General features: G+C 49.2%; 1 protein-coding gene across 3 annotated transcripts in view; it reads right to left on the minus strand.

Moving 5' to 3' along the window:
- The window catches only part of whrna (whirlin a), a 187,763-nt gene that overhangs the window by 30,789 nt on the left and 140,276 nt on the right, over positions 1-16,698 (minus strand). For 2 of the 3 annotated variants that reach the window (XM_030084695.1, XM_030084693.1), the window contains exon 5: positions 15,657-15,693. The exons of the other annotated variant lie outside the window; for it this stretch is intronic. In XM_030084695.1, the coding sequence (XP_029940555.1) occupies positions 15,657-15,693 (37 nt within the window). The remainder of the gene's footprint in view (positions 1-15,656; positions 15,694-16,698) is intronic. 3 annotated transcript variants of the gene reach the window in all.

Genomic DNA, 16,698 nt, shown 5'->3' on the forward strand with positions numbered 1-16,698 from the left:
AGATCTATAGACATAGATTTCTAGACGTACGTATCTAGACACGCGCGCATTTACCGAACATATATCTGCATATATGACATATCTGGCGACACCGGGCTGTGGTGGAGGAGAGGCTGAGCAGACCGTGATGAAATATTGGTGAAACTAACGAGCTTTTGGACGATTAAAGCCGTTTGAGGAGCGGCTATACACATAGCCCCGTCTGCTAACAGTGCTAACACTGCTAACAGTATAGGGATGTGCGCCGCTCAATTTTGGATCTAAATTTCTCCTGAAGCACTGTTCGGATCAGAAAAGCATTTCGGGTGAGTTCTACTTTATTCTATAAACAACGCGAAAGCGGACCAATCACAGCCCTCGACGTTCACGTCACCACGCGTCGAAACGACGCGAAGTCACAATTTTCGGGAGGCGCACGTCAAGCCCCGACGTAGCCCGACGTAGCCCGTCATAGGGCTACGACGTATACGTCGTAGGAACGACGTAGCGGCAACGGGGAAGTATACTGAGGCCTTTAGCATGACGAGGCGTCAGAGCGGCGGTGCCGTGACGCCCCGGGCTGCCGACGTGCAGCGCCCCAGCCCCGGCGCCACTCATGCCGCTCCCAGCGGAGTTTCTCCGCCGAGCGGCGGACTCACGCCGGCCCGGGTGTCCGCCGTAAAGCGCCCCGATCCCGGCCTTATTGGTGTTGCTCCCGGCAGCGCTCCCTCGGCTTTCCCGTGTGTTGTCACAGCGGAGCCTCGGAGCAGCGGAGCAATGCCGTCCCGGGCTCCCGCTATTGAGCGTCCCGGCTCCGGCTTCAGCATCACGGCCAGCGATCCGGAAGGCTCCGACATCAGCACCGAGGACAGCGACCCGGAAAACTCCGGGATCGCGCTGCCTCTGCTCGGGTTGTCCCCAACAAAGCGCCGGTCCGCGGCCGCCTGGAGGCTGCCCGCTCTCATTCAGGGGACGCCTACTCCACAGCCCTTTCGCCGGGGGCCCCCGTCTCCCGAGGCCGGGAGGACGGGTGGGCCGTCCCCGCTGGCCGTGGTACAGCCACTCACGCTCCGGTTTCACACGTGGCGTGTTATGTTGGCACCGCTTTCTCCCTGGCTGTCCAGGACACTGAGAAACGGTTATGCCCTGCAGTTCGCCTGTCGTCCGCCTCTCTTCAACGGCATCCTTCGTACGCGGCTCGCATGCCCTGCGGGGACGGCCGCTCTCGAAGCAGAAGTAGCCTCACTCCTCCGCCGGGGTGCGGTCACGGAGCTGAGCGCGACAGAGGCGCACTCGGGTTTTTATTCCCCCTACTTCTTGGTCCCCAAGAAAAGCGGGGGTGTAAGACCCATTCTGGACCTGAGGGTCCTCAACACTCACATAGCCACCAGGAGGTTCCGCATGCTGACGGTCAAACACCTCCTGGAGAGCATTCGACCTGGGGACTGGATGACTTCGATCGACCTGACAGACGCCTACTTCCACATCCCCATTCTCAGAAGGCACAGAGCCTTCCTCCGCTTTGCCGTGGGGACCAGGTATTTTCAATACAACCGGCTCCCCTTCGGCTACTCTCTCGCCCCTCGCACCTTTACCAAGTGTGTCGAAGCAGCGTTGGAGCCCCTCCGTCGTCGTGGTCTGAGGATCCTCACTTACATCGACGACTGGCTCATACTGGCGTCCTCTCATCAGGAGGCTGTGCTGCACACGACCCAGGTCCTGCACCACATCGAGCTCCTGGGGTTCATGGTGAACCGACACAAGAGCGCGCTCACCCCAGCTCAGAGCATGGCTTATCTGGGGTTGGAGCTGGACTCGCTCTCTATGACTGCCCGCCTCTCCGAGGAGAGACGGACCTCCCTTCTCTCGACCCTGAGGTCTGCAGTGACCACACCCCTGGTCGGGGTTCGTCTGATCAGGACCGTCCTGGGTTTAATGGCCGCGGCCCACCCAGTGGTCCGGCTGGGCCTTCTACACATGCGCAGGCTGCAACGGTGGTTTGCACGCCTCCGCTGCGTGGGGAAGTGGGACGGATGCAAACGGTTCCCGATCCCACCCCAAGCACGCCAGGATCTCCTTTATTGGATGGATCCTGCTCTCCTAATGCAAGGAGTTCCCCTGGGCTGCGTGTCGCATCACGTCGAAGTGTTCACCGATGCGTCTCTCGCGGGATGGGGAGGCACCCTAGACCACCACGCGGTGGGCGGTGCTTGGGATTTGACTCCCACTCACATCAGTGTGCTGGAAATGACGGCGGTGCAGAGGGTCCTGCTCCATTTCCAAGCCAGGCTGAAGGACAGCCATGTGCTCATCAGGACGGACAACACTACGGTGGTCGCGTACCTGAACAGGCAGGGGGGGACCCGGTCTCCCCCTCTTTATCGCATAGCGGCGGAGATCCTCCGGTGGGCGGACCGGCACTTCGCGTCTCTCAGAGCGCGTCACGTGCCCGGAGTCCTCAACGTCGGTGCAGACAGAATGTCCCGGGGAGGCCCACTCCACGACGAGTGGGGCCTGTCCCCGTGGGTCGCAGCCCGACTCTGGCGCAGGTTCGGATGCCCAGTGGCAGACCTTTTCGCCAGTGCAGAGAACGCACAGTGCCCACTCTGGTTCTCGCTCAGGTCGTCAGACGTCCCCCCTCTAGGGGTAGACGCCTTCGCACACAGGAGCTGGCCGTCGGGCATCCTGTACGCGTTCCCTCCAGTCCACCTCTTGACCCCGCTGCTGCGCAGGGTGAGGTTGCACAATCTTCACGTGATCGTGGTGGCTCCGGACACCCCGAGTGCGCGGTGGTTCCCGGACCTGATTCAGTTGGCAGTCGGGGACCCGTGGCCGATTCCCGACGGGCCCGACGCACTGCAGCAGGCAGGAGGCGCCCTTCGGTCCCGCCCCTTCCTGGGCGGGAGGCTCCTGGCTTGGAGGCTGAGCGGGTGAGGCTGGTGGAACTAGACCTCCCCCCAGCGGTGGTGTCCACCATCCAGAGTGCCAGGGCCCCCTCTACTGTCAAGGCCTACAGGTCTCGGTGGAAGCTCTTCACGTCGTGGTGCTCGGAGAGGGGCTTGGACCCGGTCTCCTGCACCATTGGTGGAGTTTTGGAGTTCCTCCAGGCCCTGCTGGACAGTGGTCGCGCTGCATCCACCCTGGCGGTGTTTGCATCGGCCATCACAGCGGGCCACGGCGGTTTCGGCCGCTTTTCTGCACGCAGCCACCCGCTTGTGAAGCGGTTTCTGCACGGGGCGTGTCGGTTGCGACCGCCCCCCAGGCATGTGGTCTCTCCATGGGACCTCCATGTGGTGTTGGAGGGCCTTAAGGGACCTCCTTTCGAGCCTTTGGAGCAGGCGGAGGACCGCTTTCTCTCCTTTAAGGCCGCCATCTTGTTGGCGCTAGCATCCCCCAAGAGAGTTGGGGATCTCTGCGCATTGTCAGTTCACCCATCCTGCATGGTGTTCAGCCAGGATGGGGGACTCGTGCACCTCTGGCCTAACCCGGCCTTTCATCCCAAGGTGATCACTTCGGACTTCCGGTCGCGAGTGATCCGGATCAGGACGCTTGACTCCATGCCTGGTTCGTCTGGGGACGACCCACGCCTGCGGTCACTGTGCCCGGTCAGGGCTCTGCGTCTTTATGTCCAGCGCACAGCTGGCTTTCGCACCACGGACCAGCTGTTTGTGAGGTTTGGAGTCCGGGGGCGTGGTTCCCCGCTGACCTCTCAGCGTCTCGCCCACTGGGTGGGGGGCGCTATTGCAGCTGCCTACGAGGCACAGAATCTCTCGCCACCAGCAGTGATTCATGCTCATTCCACACGACGTGTGGCTGCCTCTGCGGCCCTGTGCAGAAGGGTCACGGTGAGTGACATCTGCCAGGCTGCCTCCTGGGCCTCTGCGTCCACCTTCGTGCGTTCGTATCTGTTGGATATGTGCACTGACTCTGTGGCCATGTCGGTTTTCGGCGAGAACAGGAGTTCGGTCGTCTAACCGTTTCGGTCCTTCTGGCCTGGCTGCCGCGTCCCGGGTGGGCTCGCGGACCAGGGGTTCCCTGCCTGCCGCTCGGCTCTGCCGCGGTCTGCGGATGTTGTTTACGGTGTTGCAGGGGCAGGAGTTCTGCCGCTTGCCGTTTTTGGGTTCACTGCCGCTCCCCGTGCGTGGAACGCGGGCCAGGGGTCCCCCCCTTCACCGCCTGCCGCTGTGGTGTCCCGGCCGGCGTGTGAGTGTGTCGCTGTGGCGATGCTTTGTACGTCGTGGGCCGCACTACGTCGCTAGGTGCCCGCCTCGTCCTTCGGGAGTTCTACGGCCGTTCTGGACGTACGGTTTGTTTACTTCCGTCTTACGCACCAATCCCGTCAGCAGGCCAGCTGGGAGTACATTCATCGACCTACGGCCTTCGCCTTGGTGAGTACCACTAGCGAAGCCCGTAGGCGGGCTAAGCACTTACGAAGTAGAATTAGTAGTTACTGGATGTAACTCCAGTTCTACGAGTAAGTGCGTGCCCGCCTACCTGCTGGCCCAGCTGTCTGCTTCCCTTGTTTTTGCTATGTCAGAAGAAGGGTTTGCTTAGCGCCATCCGAGGTTATGTACCCTCGGTGTGGGGCGTGGCGCTGCGCCATCGCGTGCGGGGGATTGGTGCGTCAAGCTTTGTATAGTCTCAGTGGATTGGACAGAGATTGGAGGTGTGCCACTAGCGAAGCCCATAGGCGGGCACGCACTTACTCGTAGAACTGGAGTTACATCCAGTAACTACTAATTCATGACGAGACAGTAAAAACATGACTGCTGAACCTTTTTTTTGTTAGCATGACGACTGTTGAGGATTTTTTTCTTTATTTTCCCGGAAGAAGACAAAGTCAAAGCAACGTCTCACCTTCCTGTTTGTGAGGAGAGGACGGCTTTATTTACCCTCACAGGGAGCTCAGTCTTCTCTGAAAATGACGGGATGGGAAGGGAGGGAAGGGGAGCCGCCACGCCAAGGTGATAAAAATGGACTGCACATGGCGGCGCCACAGATTGGCTCTGACCTCGCAGGGCAGATCCTGGTATTAAAACCCGAGGCTTACACACAGAAGGCCATGTTGTAATATTACAACCTCGGCAGGGCCCAATAAATTTGCCTCTCGACTCCGCTGCTGACTCCCACCTGACAGGACTTCAGGTTTTGTATGTTAACTTTTAAAGGAAACCCACAAATCCTGGCGCTGCTGGTTCCATAAACACAACATTTACTGGGGAGGCTGCTCTGTGCACGACGAGGCGCCGACTCGTAATCTGAGGTGTGAGAACTTCAGCCCCAGACACAGGGCGGGGCTTCAAATGAAAATACTTTTCATTTGTGCGTACGTCATTTTCCTTCCCCTCCAAATGATTTCGCTCTAAATTCTTGCATGCATCAGAAAAAAAAGAAAGTAATTCCACTCCATTGGATGATGGAAACCAAATTACAAGACTTCTTGAGCTGAACAGGAAATACGTGACCTTCTGATTAGCTCAAATCAAAATGCACGGCTGCTGCCAGCGACTGGTGGCATTTACCATACAGCGGACTGAGAAACACAAACAGACGGAATACGTATACAACAGAAATGAGAACTGGCAGAAGGATTTGGCATTTTCACTTCAGTAATTTATTAAGTTTTTGCCTGAATGGAGACAGCCGTACAGTTTTCTGATGTTCTTTCCATAAGAAAACAGCAGACTTTAGAGTTGGAGCTTTCAGCTGTAGAGTGAGACCAGGTTTAGGCGAAGAAGGTAAAAATCACCAACATTATTTATATTGTCAATTTGTGTGAGGCAACTTAATGAAGAATTTCTCTGGGATAAATAAAGAATTGCTGCTCGACTCTGAAAGCTGAGAATCAAACATCTCCAGGAGGAACATTTCCAAAGTGTTGGAGCCATAATCTCAAATGAACAATCCCCTTTCACTGACCGAGACGCGTCCAGTAATGTCAGTCCAGAAATGTCACCCGCTGGTGACAGAAGAATGGCGGCCATCCCATACTGAAGCCTCACCATGACAATAACCTTAAATTGGATCCGGCCTTTAATGGAAAACCTGGGTGATTGAAACAAAATGGGCGAGTTGGACTTGGTTAATGGCAGCGGCGGTGGTGGCGACATGTTGGACCATTTGTGGCGATCCAAGGACAAAGTTGCTGAGGCATGTGAAAAAAGGAATTGCAGTAATCTGAGTGTGAGGTTCAGGCTGTGATCCACCGGACCAGGGTGAGGCTTCCTGGATGACTGACGCACGTGGAGGTCAAGGATGTCTAAGTATGATCAATGTAAAGTAGACTCAGTTCCTGATAAAGAGTTGATCGGTTTCATCGCTCTTTTCATACTTGGCAGGTTTGGCTCGAACTGTGGTGCGATTCTGCTGTTGCTGCGGTTTTTCAGTTGAAGTCTGAATGCTGCTGCTTCTTTCTCCAGATGGAGACGGAGACCCCTGACGGCGCGGACCCTGATCTGTTTCCAGACACACTCCTGTGCTCTCGGACTGAAGTCCAAACACAGCAGGAACCCGAGGGTTCTGAAAGGCCCAGACCAAAACTGTGACGGGCTGGAACTGTAGCGCTCCTGCATCAGATCTGTGTGTGTGTGTGTGTGATGAAGGGAGTCCCGCTGCTGTTTTGACATATTTATACATTTCACAAGAAACAGTGAGCTCTTAGCGACTAGAATCCCGGCACAGTAATCCCAGGAGTGCTTTCAGCTCGGCACACAGCACAGTCGTAGAATCAATCACAGTTTTGTTGCATACAAACAAACATTTTGCCTGCTGATTATAAACTTTGGGCTGGCAGTGTGTTTCAGTAAAGCTTCAGGATATCTCTGTTTTTTAAGAAAGTCTTTTGATATACGATAATTTTGGTGAATAAAGATGGGTTCCTAAGAGATGAAGAACTGTAACATTCCCAGGCGTTCCGTTTCACGACAGTGTTGAGTAGTGTAACTGTTCAGCGGCTCCAGGAGGAATCCACTCCGAGCCCCGCTACGTGCTAAACATGATTAAAGTATGACTGACGTGAACGGCACACGGCGCGCTCAAGGCTGCGGCTGCATCTCCAGCACACACCGGCTTATTGTTGACAGTGATATACTGCTGCCTTCAGGACTACTGGAGGTGTGTGGAGCATCAACGCGGAGGCTGTGCGGAGGTGGTTCACGGCAAATCCTAGCCTTCACGTGGAGTATAAATTAGACTCATACTTGTATCAGCAAGTAGCTAAAAGCTAGTAGCCGTACTTGTCCCTTAAAATTCCTAAACGGATCAGTGACATAAGAAGTGAATATGATACATGAAGTTAGAGGTTTTTCCTGTTAGTTTCAAGTTTGAGTTTTAAAGATGAACATTCTATTTAGAAGATCATCCAATAAAGAGTCTGTCTCTGATCACTCTGGACCATTTTCTAGTTCAGCTGTTGTAGGTTTCAAATACACTAAAACCTTCTTCAATACACTGAGCTTCACTTCCTGTAAAATTTTGTAACAAGTGCTGTATGAATAGAATTAGAACTGAGCTGAAGTTAAGTTTTCATATTGTGACTTGAAACAGCATTATGTAGTAAATGGATTTCACTTATAAAGTGCTTTTCCACTGATTTAACAGCTCACTAAGGCCTTTACACTGTTTAACACAATCACCCTTTCACACACCACCAATGGACCGACTGAACCTGAGCCACAGCCGCCTCATGTAGAGTATCCAGTAATATCATCCAACAAAACAAGAGTCCATTGTATTTGGATTGTACTCTCCTGCAGTCATTAATATAATGTGGATGAGCATTTAGGGCCCATGCACTCAACTTCTCAAATGAAAACATGTTTTTGTTTGCTTTTTGCGCAGAGAAATGCTGAAGACGATGTAGTTTTCATGTTAGGCCACGAGCTGAAGCGGCCAAGATGAAGATGTTGTATCGGGGCCTACGTATTGAAAAACTCTGCAGGTTATTATAAAGTGTGGAAGCTATCACTCAGTGAATGAAAGGGAAATACATTACTTATAATGCAGTCTCATAAGAGCGTTTCCACTTCAAGTATGAGCATTTTTCTTCTTGTTTCTCTTTGTCTCCTGTTTGATGATGCTGCTTCTTCTCTTAAGAGGACCTTCACGTTAATAAGCTGTGGCAATTCTCATCAGTCTATCAGAGTGTTTATATGTCTCTCAAGCTCTACCTGATCATCGTGCGCACACTGAGCCGTGCGCAGACGTCCACTGCTGAGGAGAAAGCGGCCGACGGGCAGATTCTGGTGGTTTTCCAGCGACACGCTCTCAACGCGCACCGTGCCCAATCAGGCCCAATCACAGCCAAAGTGCCAGCTTTACAGCTTTACAGCTGGCAGGGCGGAACGTTGGATTATGAAAACTGCTATCAGTTACACTGGAAAAGTAACGCGGCAAACAGTGTGGAAGACGCCAGTGGGCTTGAATTACGTGAACCGGTCACATCAATCAACCAGCAGCCCGAGCTGCCGAAGTTACGGTGAATTAGCTTTTCACGCCGATAAAAGTGAGGCGGAAATGTGGCTAATTAAAATTCAAAGCAGAAACAGTCTCTGCATCGGGTTTCATGAACATACTGAGATCCCAGACCTTCACACTGCGTGGCCAGAGCACTGACCACTGCTCCACCGTGCCGTCCTAAAACCTTTGGCATTTTCATAGAATTCATAATCATCCATTTTCAGGCGGACTCTCAGACAGACCCAGATGCAGCGGCCCGGCACTGTAAAGAGACATGGCTGCCAGCCCTCATCTCCACATGGTCCTGCACAGTGTCGAGCACTGGACCTGATTCTGCACAGCCTGCACTTTCCTTACATCTGGATAGCAGTTAATCAATGACGGCTCAGCGGGCCAGGTCCCATCCAGCAGATTACAAAGAATCTTCAATAATCAGAAGAAGTGACTCTTCAGGGGTAAAGTTAATCTTGCTAACAAAACAAAACTCCAAAGTGCAATTCAGTCCCGTTGTCCCACTTTTAGGTTTTCTGCCTGTTTGAATATTAACATCAACAATAAACATTTAGGCGGAAACACTCGGGGCCGCTGGAAACACAACACTTCCGTTTTAATTGAGATAAACAACTTATCAACTCGCTCTCCTGAGATGAATACATTCAGCACGACAAGCTTTCGCACTGATTAGCTCACAAGCGTTGAATCCAAGATGAACCGAGCAGCTTGTTCCAAACGTCTGTATGTGTCTGTTAGCAGCAACAATGGCGCTCTCACAGGAAACAACGTCGTCCAAACAGGACCTCAATAAAATGAAGATTCCTTCATTCAGTACAAACATGCAGGACAGTATTGACACTTCAGCTCAACCACAATGACCCTGCTGTTCTTCATAAAAAGACATATTTAGTCATGTTAAAGGTTCTGCTCACTCTGTTGGTGATAAATGAGAATCTGTTCAGGTGCAGGCGACTGAGGTTACAGTCCTGCTGTCCAAAAACAAACACATTACAAGAAAATGGTGAGTGTGAGTTAATGTCCTGTCCCTTTAAAAACACGCTTCATCCCACAGTGATATATAACGCCCGCTCTCTGATACCATGTAATGTTTTTTATCTATACATACAGAGCTTTTGAGTCAAGGCTTTGTGTATGTGTGTGAATGTAAAGAAGTATATCTGAACAAACTGCTCCATAATTCAGTAGTTTTCAGCTGCTTGTTGAGACTGTGGGCTACATGATGAATCGATCATGAATTCTGTTTGCGGTTGTCGATTTCATTTGGAGTGCACAAAGGTACAGCGCACAGCCGGGCTAATGAATCGCCGGCTGTCAGAAGTTGAAGGATTGTGTTTAAATAAGGCGCTCCGTGATACGTGCTTCCTCCTCCGGCAGCGAAAGCAGGAGGTGGGGAGGATGGCGGAGCAAAACACAACACTCAAGACGCTGAGCTTTAGGGTGGAGAGTCGTCTGTCACTTCATGCTCATTCTTCAGAAAACAGGGAATCTTTTCTCCTCGACTGCTTCATTTGCCAATCACACTCACGAGCAGGAATCTGAGCCGTGTGTGTGTGTGTGTGTGTGTGTGTGTGTGTGTGTGTGTGTGTCTGTGAATTTCACTGATTGCCGGTTTCATCAAACCAGTTGCATCTGACTGACAAATAGCAATGTTTACCCCGGAAATCTGTGGAAATACTCTTTCCTGCCTCTGGGCTCCAGATGAAGGCTGGGAATGGGGTCAGAGCACAACTCATGACTGAGCACTGCAGTCTGACCTATCTTTAATTAATTAGCTTATCGGTCCGGTTTGGCCTTTGGGCTCCAATTACAGGATGGGGGGAGCCTTAAGGAGGAGTGTGGGGATTAGAGGAGGACAGGTGAAGTGACTGCTGGGAAAAATTCGCTCTACAGGAGGGAAAAATAAAGGGGTGAATACAGCGAAAAACAAACAAAAAAAAATGATGTGATAAACACAACTTATTAGCTTGTTTAGAGTCACCTGCAGGTCGGAAGAGAGATTAATATGTCCTGTGTTTCATGTTGACGCGCCGGGAGGTAACGGAGGCTGCCGGGGTCACATGGTTAAGCTGCAGAGCCATGAATTATCACCTTTATCCATTCTGCTGAGCCCTAAAGCCCCGCTGCCATATATCTTACCCCCCTTAATGGTCCCTCTCTTTTTCACCATGTGTCCCTTCGTTCTTTTACACTACAGAAAACCAACACTTCAGGGCATTAAACCACCTCTCCTCCTACATTTACTCTGACTGTTCTGGTTTATTTTGATCTTAAATCTACTTCACAGCTAATATTGACCTATTTTCCCACATCGGGTTGGTTCACCTCCGTCAGTCTGCGACCGACGTTTCAAATGGAAACGCATCGTTTTCAGGTTTTCATGTCAGAAAAGTCATGTTTCATCAAATCGCGCCCGTTCACATCAAAGACCTTCGCTTCATGTGAGAGCTCGATTGAGCCAATCAGGCCTAATTGGAGGGGAAAGCAAAATATCACAGAAACAACAAACATCCACCATTCCCTCGCTGCGTCTCCGCGGGAACGCATGCATCGTAACACACACACACACACACACGCACAAAACGACTGTCCTCCCAGTAGGATTGTTTGATGTAGAAGATCAAAAAGATCAAGAGGTACCACTTTCATCAAATAACAGGAATTTCATCAAGGTCGAGCTACAGGACGAGAACGCAGCATGCCTCAAGCCGCCAGGGACCACACCCATAATGACCTGCAGCGGACGCTTAAACGACAGCGGAGGAAAGTATCAGAGTATAATCTGTCGGGTTTCAAGGACGGGTGCATGTGAAGGGCAGCGGGGAGGGTTTAAACTCCTCGATAACTGCCACAGCTGCAATCATCAGGTAATTCTGCAGAGATTCCTGGCGTCCGCTGCTCTGAGGACAGTTATTTCCAATGAAATTATTTTTTTCTTGAATGCTTTTAGTTGATACTAGTTATAGAATTTCATTAGCTGCTACTTACATCCTAAAAAAAGAACCGATGCTGCTTTATTTATAGAAAAACAGAAGAAAATAGAGAAAACATTGACTCTGCTTTAGCAGTCTGAACATGTTTTACACATCAACTTACAGAAAACCACACACCGAGCGAGCTGCAGACAGCTCTCAGAAAGGGAAGCTAATGTCTGTTTGAGCGTACTGAGCCATCCTCTGCTTCCACATCCTTCATCCAACTGGATCAATAAGGTGCTCCTCCTCATTAAACAGGAGTTTAATGTGATAGCAACCACTGAGATGACAACACAACAGATAAAGCGAACGTCAAGAGTGAATTTGACAATAGGAATGCCACGGTCTGCGTTTCCAGGCCTAATATACGTTGATCCCATATGGTTGTGAGCACCGGAGTGTTTTATCACCTGTGTGGCTCTCCTGGCTCGGTAGCAGAGCAAAATTCTGCTATACGGTGGTTAAAAACAACAATTAAATGTGCCTGAGACCAACTATAATCTTCAAATGCTGTGATTAGTGGAGCGAGCGTTCGCTGCATAGTCACAAAACAGAAGTGTGAAGGTATGTGTGCAACCTTGGAAGAGCTTTCGAGAAACCCGCTGAATGAAATTCCGAGCTTTCGCAGCATTTGTGCTTGGCAGCGATACGCGGCCGCCGAACGGGGAGATGTGAGAACTTGTAACAGCACAGGTGTTCTGCCAGCTCCGCTCGCGAAGACACCAGTCAGGACCGCACCATCAAAGACCCCCAGTGCAACCTGGGACTCCTGTCACGTCACCTCAATTTCACAGCAGACCGCCGAACAAATCCAGGAAAGCCAAGTAAACAATCTGAAAGGCTTCTCGTCAGGAACGGAGCCCTTCAGATGTCGTTTGAGAAAAATAAACATTTCTCAGAGAATTCACCAGGAAAAGCCCTTTAATACAGTAATCCACTGTTTCTAGTACAGTCTACTGACTACTAGTATTTTTTTTCTCTCTTTTATCTTTTTACTAGTATTATTTCTTTATGAGCCAATGGAACTGCGATGGTTTGACTGATATGTCTGATAAATCCAATAAACTCACGAAAACTGTGCACAACAGGAAATTACAACATCTGCAGTAGATTCAGACGGTCATAAACTTAGGTCTTATTCAGTCGTTGCTCTTCATCTGGAGGATGGACAAACAGAAGCGAGAGTATAGGTGTGTGTGTCGTCAACTGTAGATGACATCGAGTTCTAACGCAAGCAGTGAGAAAATAAAGGTGAAATTAAGACTGTCATGACTCCCCGTCCATATTTTGCTGGGTCTTGGTAGTTTTATTGAATGTCCGTGTTCTCCTATTGTTATTGTTTATAGCATATTGTTATCCACTGCACGTGTGTGTGGTTTCATTATAGAAACTAAAAACGACGACTTATGCATCACGAGCCATTTTTTTCTCCATTTCTGCATAAACAAACATAATTTTCAAAATGTGAAATTTTTCTGAAAAGCAAAAACGATGCGTCGAACAGGGTCAAATAAATCTCTAGTGTTGAAACGGATCTGATGGATTCTGTACAAGTTTGAGTTAAATGGACAGATGAATGGATGAATGGAGGAAGGTTCAGCGTGCAATTTACATCTGACTCTCAAGTACAAGACATTTTTCTGAATAAAATTCATAGTTCGACCTAAATGACAGTAGGAACCAGGAAATGACTCTGGGAGGATTTACAGCCGAATGGCTCCAACCGTTCTACACCTCATTCGTCCTGATAGGAACCAAGAACACCAGGCAGAGGTGGGGAAAATAGTACAAATACTCAGATTTTTCAGGTTTTTGTCAGAATATTTCCACTTTATACCATACATTTGAATGCAAATATCTGCACTTGCTGGAAAATAAAACTGGAGGGTGCATTGACGTCTGCCGATGACGACTTGATGAAAGTCATCCACATGTTTTATACGTCTCCCTGCTTCTACACACCTGGAACTTATGTTGTGAATCCAAGGACAGTCATTATGGTCAATACCTCCAGGAATAGTAAGTTAAAACACAAACAGAAAGTAAAGAAATGCAATGGAGGTGCTTGAAGTCTTTCCTAACTTTAATCATAAACCACTCAGATTAAAGCAGGAGTTGAGATGAGGACACTGATGGGCAAACTAATGTCTCATTTATTTCTCGTTGAGGTAGATTGGATGGAGGAAACACTGCAGCATTTGGGCAAAAAAATGTCTCGCTCAGTGCTCCTACTTAGTCTCTTATTCCCAAAACAATGCATCTCAGCTTTCCAGTCTGCAAAGCAAATCTATGACACAAGACAAATAATCACACCGCTGCAGTGCACAGCCGCAGTGTGTCGTACAGCTAACAGGTCCCAACTAAGTCTCTAAATTAGTTCTAAACCCTCTTTGGGCTCCAGTCTGGAGGAAACGTGCTCCCTCTCTGCTCAAAATAACCTCCACCGCCTCCATTTCCAGCCATCTTTCTCTTTCTGTCCTCCTACTCCAACATGGCCTCTGTGCTCTGTCAAGAAAGGCCTGTCCATCAGAGCCTCCGTAATGAAAGGTGAGCTCCCCCCTCACCTTCCTCCTCCCGCTCTCTTTCACTGCCGACAGCTGCTGTCTCCTTCAACTTTCTTCTTCTTTCCTTGCTGCTCTCTCTCTCTCTTTCTCTTGCTCTCTCTCTCATTGGTTTGCAAAGTCACAGTGAAAGTCAACAGTGGACTTTATGGTGAGAGAATAAAGGTCAGTCTGCTGAGGCAGGGTAATGACACAGAACTCGATTTGATTTCTGGTTTTATTGTAAGGTGGTGATCACTGTAAATATTAGATGTTCGTAAAAAAATCCATTCATAAAATCCACAGTGCTCCTTTTAGAAAAGACTCTGTTTACACGACGTTTTCAAGTGAAAAGGCAAAACTTATCACTGCATATTTCAGCAGACTAGAAAGAAGAGGAATACGTCCCCGTCTCCGATACATAGCTTTCCAAAAGATCTGTCTGCACCATGTCTCTCAGAGAAGGAGACCTTTCCTAACTGATATTAGCTTTTAAAAGGGAGCACATTTCCTCGAGCCCATTCAGGATTGTCGACAAGCGACAAAATGTCATCAGGCCAGACCAGGACATCCCGGAAAACCTTGACTCGCCTGCTGCTACTTTTAGCTCGGGATGAAAGCAGTGATTCTCAACATAAAGTAGAGAAACGCGGAGAGCAGAGGGGAGAGGGCGGATCTACTTTCTATTTTTGAAGAGTTTCCAGACTGGAGGATGTCATAAAATTCAACAAAATCACTGAAAAACCCAACTCGTATGAAAATAATGAACTTTATTTTCAAAAATCACTGTTTCCTTTGAAATTTCACAATCTGCTTGGCCGGATCGGAGCCTCTTGAGGGCCGTTTCTGGCCCACGGGCCTTATGCTTGACGCCCCTGATCTATCCTGTCTCTCTTTAATTACAGTATGAACTATTCTTGAGACCTGGTTTTCACAGTCAGCAGACACTGTGACACTTTATCTACTGTACATGAACGCTTGCCCTAATTATGCCCACTGAAATTAATTAGAAGTGGAGAGACCTGGAGGAGGAGGCTGCGACAGACTCGAACAAAGGGTCTGAATGAACAATACATTGTATTTTCTCTCGATTATTTAATATTATTTTCTTTTAGACATTGCATGACACACATGTTGTATCATCATTTGTGCATCATGATGCACAAACGTCTATTCCTCTACTTTGAGGTACAGTTCTTTGACTTTTCTGGACATGGAATGGTCCAGCCAAGGCAACAGGACACGAAGAACAAAGCTGTTCAGGAAACCTTCTGGCTGCTGGTCAATAATCGGGCGTCGTCGCAGCTTTTCGGATTCAAACGGACCGTTTTGTTGTTGTTGTTTGTGGACTTGTGACACAGTGACAAGTGGCGACATAAAAGCCGGCGTCTGATAGATAGAAGGTGGGACTTGACAGTTCGTCCCCTAATTAAAAGCTGAAAGCGTTGAGACGGGAGTGACTGGTGGCATCTGTGTCGTCTCTTTTTACGCAGCGTTCTCCGGGGCAGCGGTGCCATTAGCAGAAAATTGGACAGGGAGGGAGATAATCGTGCCCTTTGAGAAGCACTGCACACACACACACACACACACACACACACACACACACACACACACACACACACACACACACACACACACACACACACACACACACACACACACAGAGGAAGAGGAAATTGCTTGTGACTCTCACCTTTCCTGCTGCAGAGGCTCCTTGGTCCACAGAGAAGCTGCAGAGAAACACATGAAGAGGATAAATTACTCACAGAGGGACACAGATTTTAATATGTGCACGCAATTATAGCCCTCGTGCACTGCCGTCCCGGACCGCTCACGTTAACGGATAAGTGATCAAACACAGCTGATCACAAAGGAAATGGGCCCACAGGTGACGCATGGCCGGAATAAAACATGAAGAAAAACGAGAGCAATAACAAAATTACCTCCTTTATTTTAACTGGTTGATTTAATGCATTAAGGAGATTCCACACAAATTCCTAAAACTATTATTTCTTCATGTCAGCAGTATTAACACCTTCAGTCTGCGTTGCGGATGGAAATCTAACAAACTTATCACGATCTCACTTCAGCATCTTGCAGGATTTTCAGGTGTTTACATGACGACGGTGCACGGAGCCACTGAAGATGCACATTTTCAACTTTCCATTAGAGGGTTTTTTTGGAAGAGACTCCGTGGAAATGAGGGAAAACATAATTCGTTCAATGCACAAGTAGATTTACAATGACAATATTTGTCTGAGGTAACTGTAGCCATGTGTCGTCCCCATTAAACCAGGCTACGCAGAGCAAACGACTTCATTATCAAATTCTTCACGTTGGTCCAAACTGGCCTTAAATGCATGTTTGTTCTTCATCTGACGAGTGAATTGATGTCAAATGAAGAGGAAGACGACAGGTTTTATATTGTAGCAAACGTTGAGAAAATTAAAGCTCATTTCCTGCGTTTTCTTCCCAACCTGCTGTCCACTTTCACTCACATGCACACGCACGTGCGCAGACATTTCAGAGCTCATGAAGGGAAAAGGAGATTTGAAAGCATCGTCACTGGCAGCTTTTCATCCCGTTTGGAATATATTTTGAATCTATCACAGGCTGATAAACAGTACTCGGGATTTCTAAGTCATCGTCACGGATTTCTCCGGTCCTGAGAGACGTGGCAGGAGCTGCTTTTCAGAAAGACGGTTTCAGAGGAAATGTGAGGCGTGCATGTCTCC

This window comes from Salarias fasciatus (assembly GCF_902148845.1).
Source record: "Salarias fasciatus chromosome 7 unlocalized genomic scaffold, fSalaFa1.1 super_scaffold_4, whole genome shotgun sequence".
NCBI lineage: Eukaryota > Metazoa > Chordata > Actinopteri > Blenniiformes > Blenniidae > Salarias > Salarias fasciatus.